The sequence below is a fragment of the Squalius cephalus genome (genome assembly GCF_949319135.1).
Source record: "Squalius cephalus genome assembly, chromosome: 19".
NCBI classification, from domain to species: Eukaryota; Metazoa; Chordata; class Actinopteri; order Cypriniformes; family Leuciscidae; genus Squalius; species Squalius cephalus.
Window position 1 is genome coordinate 36,315,111 of NC_137140.1, and position 7,500 is coordinate 36,322,610.

Below are 7,500 nucleotides of genomic sequence, written 5' to 3' on the forward strand. Positions count from 1 at the left end.
AGTGTGTGTGTGAGTGTGTGATAGGGGTGGGCGATATAGCCTCAAAATTATATCACGATATTTCAAGAATATTTGCGATAATGATATTTATGACGATATAGAAAAAAAATGTAGACAATTTTTTTTTTATTACATTTATCTCACCTAAATGTTTGTTCACTCGTGTTTTTACAATTGGGTAATTTTGTTTTTAAGAGTTTACACAACACAAGGAAGCTTGATTTCAATCTTTGAATTAAATTGAAAAAAGTAGCAAAAAATATATATAAAATAATAAAGATACAAATAAAGAGAAAAGTTGTTGGGTAGGTCTAACACGAGTAGGCCTATTCAGAAATGCTACAGAAACTGAATAAGGTAATCAAATGTAAAATAACACTGATAGTCCTGAGTCCTGACTAAATTAAATACATAGGCTAATAAATCTGATTCCTTACAATTAAAGCTATCTTTTGTTGTTTTGACGACAACATTAATGACAGACACATATGGCTGCTGTCACTTTTAGAGCTAGTGCCCGGATCCATTATTGTTTTCATTATACTGACTGTCACATGCGTTTTATGCTTATTTCAGACATAACCGACTGTTTATGAATATACTAACCATGACCGGAATTTTTACACAATTTTGCGTGTTTTTCCCCCCGTCAAAGCTATATAATCCGCGAAATAGAACTTTTGTTACTCGCGAGCTGTTTGTGAGACGGCTTTACTGTATGTATGCACGCAGAGTAAACAGAGCGCGCGAGAGTACTGAATAGTTTAAAATCGCAAATGTTTAAACTGATAAGACTTAAAAAGAAGTGAAAATGATAAACTTTAGTTACGATGCAAGTGACAAAGGACAATTCCGTCATGTCCTGACTGCTATTCACGAGTGTGGTATCGACGCTTGACTTGTGCAACCCATTTTGAGAGCGAGAGCGAGAAGACGCGGCACCGCTGAACACTCACGCGGTTGGTAAAATTGCGTCTTGGAGAAAGTTTTAAAATGATTGATTTGATCGTCATTGGAGGCTGACTTGCTGCTCTCGCGCTCAGACAGGTGTTGTTGTTGTGCGTGGTAGGGAACATAATGTGCCATACGTCATTGCGTCGCTATATCAGTGATATCGCGATATGACACTTTTTTATCATGTAAAAATTTATACCGGTATTATCGTGGACGGTATGATATGGCACACCCCTAGTGTGTGAGTGAGTGAGTGAGTGAGTGTGTGAGTGAGTGCGTGAGAGTGTGTGTGTTTGTGTGTAAGAGAGAGTGTGTGAGTGAGAATGAGTGAGAGTGTGTGTGAGAGTGTGTGAGAGTGTGTTTGAGTGTGTGTGAGTGAGTGAGAGTGTGTGTGAGAGTGTGTGAGAGTGAGTGTGTGTGAGAGTGAGTGAGAGTGTGTTTGAGTGAGTGTGTGTGAGAGCGAGTGTGTGTATATATGTGTGTAAGAGAGAGTGTGAGTGTGTGTTTGAGTGTGTGTGTGTGAGAGTGTGTTTGAGTGAGTGTGTGTGAGAGTGAGTGTGAGTGTGAGTGTGTGTGAGAGTGTGTTTGAGTGAGTGTGTGTGAGAGTGAGTGAGAGTATGTGTGAGAGTGTGTTTGAGTGAGAGAGAGTGTGTGTGAGTGTGTGTGTGTGAGTGTGTGTGTGTGTGTGTGTGTGTGTGTGTGTGTGTGTGTGTGTGTGTGTGTGAGTGAGTGTGTGTGAGAGTGTGTTTGAGTGTGTGTGAGAGTGTGTTTGAGTGAGTGTGTGTGAGAGAGTCTCTGCTGAGTCACTGCTGTTTATAATGCTGGTGTTTGAGGCTCAAAACTAAGTTATAGAAACACACACACACACACACACACACACACACACGAGTATTGTGTGTGTGATTACTGTGGTGGGACTGTGGGCGCCGTCTTCTGTTCTGACATTTGCATTTCTCTTCATTCTCTCAGTGGATTACCCAGCATGCATCACGCTGTGCCGTCAAGAATACAGAAAATGAAAAGAATGAAATAATGAACGTGTCAGAAATCAGAACGATCTAATAACCCGTGATGTGCAGATCTGTGAAGATGTAATGATCAGCACGCTTGGGCTTATTTCAGTGTTCAGGCGTGTGTACTTTACAGGCATCCTAATAATTCATCAATAATCGCACTCATAAATCATCGAGCCGCTGTAAACACACCGTCAGAGATGATCCACCGCCAGACGTGATGCAGATCTTAAATCATCCGCTCTGAAGATTTAGCAGTAATGACGATGGATTAATGCATCCAGTTGCTGAATTGTTTATTTCACTAATATGAACTATTACTTGGTACAAGTCGTATTTATTTTATATATTATTAACAATACACATTGTTTCAAAGCAGCTTTGCAGAAAACATGATGTTAATGTTTTTAATATCTTAATGTCTTATAGTTTATTTTGCTATTATCATTTATTTATGACAGGCTCTCGACCAAACCCAACCTCTTTTCCTTACCATATTTGGTTTTTCGTTTGTACAAATTCTAATAACTGCTATGAAGTTGTGTAGGTTTCCAATTGGTGTTATTTAATATGATTATTAATAAATATTCTTTTGTTTTACATTGTAGCGGTTCGCCACAGGCTGGGAAATAATATAGTGTCCATTTTTGCATTGGCATCGAACCCTTAACGTTGGGGTTGCATTGTGTTTGAACTCGTCTGTGGTGTTTAATATGTGTATGTGTGTGTTTGACGACGTGTGTGTGTGTGTGTGTGTCTGTGTGTGTGTGTGTGTGTGTTTGAGCCTGAAGGCACGTGCCACACCTCACACTCACCTCACTTAAAAATAGAAATGCATCCTGTTGCCCTTGACAACCCTTGTCAATCAGAACGCATCTCTCTCTGTGTGTGTGTGTGTGTGTGTGTGTGCAAACATATGCTGGTCATTTAACATCCTCACAGAAAAGAAAAGAGACATTGAATTTTCCACAGTGAAAATGAAGCCTGTTCTAGGATCATTACGACGTGTTGAATTGACATTTATTCCTTCATTAGCACATCTAATGAGCGTGATCACATGACGTTTGGGTCGATCGCTGATGTTTCCAGCAGGACTGTGTTTCACAGTGAGTGTGTGTGTGTGTGTGTTCCACCTGTGAGATCAGAGCTGCACTAATGAAGTGATATTATGTTAATGGATAGTTTTGAATGGTAATCATTACACCAGTGAACTAAAGACCCCAGTGTTCTCCATAATATCCACAGACGCAGCTCAGGTCCTGTTAGGGGAGGAGAGCAGTTAATGTGTGTGTGTGTGTGTGTGTGTGTGTGTGTGTGTGTGTGTGTGAGCGAGTTTGTGTGTATATAGACAAATCGAAATATTAAAGAGTGTGTGTTTCTGCCTTTGCTTCTGTGAGATGTTTATAAAACTCCGATCTGAATACCAGACGAGGTCTGCGTTCTCCTGCACACTGACCTAGAGGACCTGAAGGAGAACAGCATGAGCTCGCTGCTGAGACACAAACACAGTCAAATCTAATCATGTTCTTCATTAACAGCATTAAAGTCAACATTCATAACGAAAAAAAAACAGCTCAATAATCCCGTTCTCATAAAGACAAATTACATATTCTTAATAAGAATAGTGCAAAATACATTTTCATACGCAGAATAAAGGGACGGGGCCTGGTTGAGTTAGTTAGTTAGTAGTGTGTTGAAACACACACACACACACACACACACACACACACACACTTGTTTCTGTGTGAGCAGTTAAAACAGTGAGATATGGCCTCAGATTATTGACATTGTTGCCATATCTGCATGTGCGTGTCACACACCTGTGGCTTTAACGAGGCTCTGATTGGTCCAGGCACGTTTAACAAGGATTTGAGTGTGACAGAGTAAGATCACACACATCTGATGCTGCATTTACGGTACATTTAGCACATGCCATTGCAGGAGTCAACAGCTGTACATTAATCTTCCTGTTATTGCATATAATTCATCATTAATGATGTTTTCTGCGTAATCTTTAAACAGCTTTCAAGGTCACCTGACTTTTCGGAAGCCAATCAGTTCCTCAGCTTTACAGAAAATCATGATGTTAATATTTATAACATCTTAATATCTTCATAGTCGCATTAGAGCTGCACGATAATAGTTCAATTTTGTGATATGATAAACAATCAAGCCGTAGAGATTTGATGTATAGTGAGTGAAGGTGGACATACTTATATATGCAGCTTTATATTAATATATTAAACCAGTTCCTGTGCATTTTAGTCGGATTGAATAACGTGATGCATTTGACCTTTTTTTTTGCTTTTTAAACACATGCAACAACATACATCTGGTGCTATTAAAAACTCCTGAACGAGTGAGAGTGTAAATGCGGATTATTCTGGAATGCTTTCTGTTTATCATCAGACTGCTTAATCATTTTAATATCCCTGAGGAAACACTGTCACGGAAACACGTTTTTAAGCTTTTTTACTTTAACTCTTTTTATTAATGCTTTTCAATCAGAGAGTTACAAAAAGAAAGACAATACAGTATTTGTTTCAACATATTAACCAAGAAATCCATCTGAAATTGAACAAAAGCATAAGCTTTTTAAGTCACTGGACTGACATTTGCTGTTTATAATGTGTGAGTTCTGTCTCAGGATCAAATGAGTGTGTTTTCTTCTCTCTGTTCACAGCCGTGAGCCTCATAATGATGTTCAATCGTCTGTGTGTGTGAGATTACAGAAGTTTAGGTGTCAAATTACATGAACAGCGGAGAGCTGATCGTCTGTGTGCTGATTGGTCAAGCGTTTAATGTCTTGAATATCGATCCGTTTCCTCAGAAGAGAAAAGGTTAAAGTGGTTTCTTCAGTCACTTCTTGGCTTGAGTGTGAGTTTGTGTGAGAGCCAATCAAACGGCTCCGTTCGGCAGAGTGCCAGCCAATCAGAGCGTCACACCTGCTCCTGGCTTAGCTCCACCCCCTGGAGTCTCTCAACATCCCAAATGTCATTTTGCTTTGGAAGATTAAGAAGGATTTTCAGGTGTCAGAGTTTAAACAACCAAACAAATCCCTGGAAAGCTCCGTCATCCCACATCACCGAGAGTTGAGGGAACTACGGTTGAAAGCTTCTGAATAAAGATGGACACGATAACTTTACAATTTAAATAATATATAATTTTCATTTATTTAGATTAAAAAAAAGTGCAAAAATTGCTTTAAAGTCCCCCTGTAGTCAATAATTTTATCCCTTAAAACTCATCTTTGATCACGAAAATTAAATATTTAAATGTTTTTTTTTTCATGCTTTAAAATATCTTGAATGTAACTCGACACCCTTGCCTCATTTAGTATGCGTGGTTCTATGAATATGCAAATGAGCCCCGCCTCCACTCACTCCCTCAGCTCAGAGATCCACTGGTTGACGATCACACGTTGATCTGATTGGTTACAAGGTAGTTTGTGACGTCAGAAACACCAGCGATTTCAAAGCGTGTTTTTGAGACTGTCTTTGGTTCACTGCAGTTTTAAGGAGGAAATACTCAGCAATGCTGTCGACTTATGAACTTACACATGCTTTGTCTTAAAGCAGATTAAACACACCTCATAGACACATAAACAACATTAAAAGCTGGATTTACACCACAGGGGGACTTAAAATATTGTAATAAAATAATGTTAAAATAAAAAAATCTCAAATTTGTACTAAAATTAAATGGAATTTTCTTCTTTCTTTTGATTTTGGGATGAATTGCTGCCTGGACATGTCATAGACAGCATCTGAACATCATAATAACTCCCTCTCTGGTTTTATATGATTGTCATTCTGCATGGTCATAGATGTATTAATCTGCACTGCTATATTGCTGGTTTAAGAGGGAGTGTGTGCAGTCACGAGTGAAGAGTAATTGTGAGTACAACAGTGTGTTTAATCACACAGAAATTAAGCGTAATTACACGGAATAGGAGGCTAATTATGAAGCATGTAATTACTGTGATTGTTACAGACGTCAGCTGATCTCTCTCTCCCTCTCTCTCTCTCTCTCTCTCTCTCTCTCCCTCTCCCTCTCCCTCTCCCTCTCCCTCTCCCTCTCCCTCTCCCTCTCTCTCTCTCTCTCCCTCTCTCTCAGATGGAAGATGTCATCGCTCGCATGCAGGACGAAAAGAACGGGATTCCCATCCGGACCGTCAAGAGCTTTTTGTCCAAGATCCCCAGTGTGTTTTCAGGTGTGTTCAGATGATCATTCCTCGAGCGTCATCTTATTTATACATAACAGCATTTCTTCTTTATATATATATATATACATACATATCAGTGGTGAGTGGTGACTTTTTTAACACCACTAACAAATGCGTTATGTCAAAAATGCACATGTGCAACAATACCACAACACTTATTAAACCTTAGTTAATGCTAAAAATGTACTCTTATTGTAAACTGTTACCATTTCATATAAACCCAAAGAGTCTGCTTAAAGAAGATGGCCATCTTTAAATATCTGCAAAGGCCAGAGCATTAAAATGACATAAATGTATATTACATGTATAGTCTCTCACTTTATTTGCTTCTATATTAGAACACTTGATGATTATCTAATCAAAATAATAATGAATGAGACTCCTGACAGTGACAGAAACCTCTTAATAGTCCTCAAGACTCGCGGTTAGCTTCTGTTTGCAGAGACGTGCTGAGAGATTCCCGAGGAGACGCGAACGCTAATGAGGAAACCGTCCCACAATCCAAACACTGATCCCAGAATATCCCGAGGACCGACAGGAGCTGCTCAGATGAGGACAAACAGAGAGCAGAGCCATCAAACACACACACTTCAAACACATCACACACACACAGGCTTTGAAGAGAGGTCACTGACGGGCCGTTAGCATGAGCAAAGAGACGCGGATCTGTCAGACTTCTGCTTGAAAGAGATTCGCTTTATGTTTTGGCATTTACATTGAGCCCTGAGAGATTCCTGAGCAGATATTTAAAGTCCCTGTGAACCGGAAGTTGCAAACGTCTTTTCTCCAGTTTGCGACGTATTTCCAAGTGAAAGGGAATATTGAACAGAGAGCAGGGTTTGACTTTAGCGCTCCTCCTCTCCATCTCTGCTCATTGCGGACTGACGGTTTGAGGGAAGTGGTTCAGCATTTTCAACCCAAGCCGTCAAACTGACGTCATCAGAGAAGGAACGCCATCCCAGACCGGAAGTAACTTTTCAGATTTTGATTAAAGATTACCACGGCAAACTATTTTTTTCTGTGTATTAACTTGCACGGATTAATTGTTCACCACAAGACTAGTAATATGCGCTAACAAAGTAAATAGGGTCAGTTTTGATTTCATGTCGACTTTATAGGAATCGTTCCCTTGGGTCATTTTGACCCGGAAAATATTTAGATTTTTTTTGAAGGGGTCCAAGACCCCAGGACTTTTGTCGCACTTGAACCACGAATACACACACACAAAAACAATTGAATGAATTTGAGGAGTTTTATAGTTGAAATTTAAAAAAGTAACAAATCCGTTCCCTCGCGGGTCAATTTGAC

At 39.5% G+C, this 7,500-nt stretch overlaps 1 protein-coding gene across 3 annotated transcripts in view; it reads left to right on the forward strand.

The window, feature by feature from the left end:
• The window catches only part of rgs7b (regulator of G protein signaling 7b), a 49,470-nt gene that overhangs the window by 19,055 nt on the left and 22,915 nt on the right, over positions 1-7,500 (forward strand). For all 3 annotated transcript variants that reach the window (XR_013819132.1, XM_079850781.1, XM_079850782.1), the window contains exon 3: positions 6,084-6,180. Coding sequence is in view for 2 of the 3 variants with exons in the window: in XM_079850781.1 (XP_079706907.1) it covers positions 6,084-6,180 (97 nt within the window). In the remaining variant the exon portion in view is untranslated. The remainder of the gene's footprint in view (positions 1-6,083; positions 6,181-7,500) is intronic.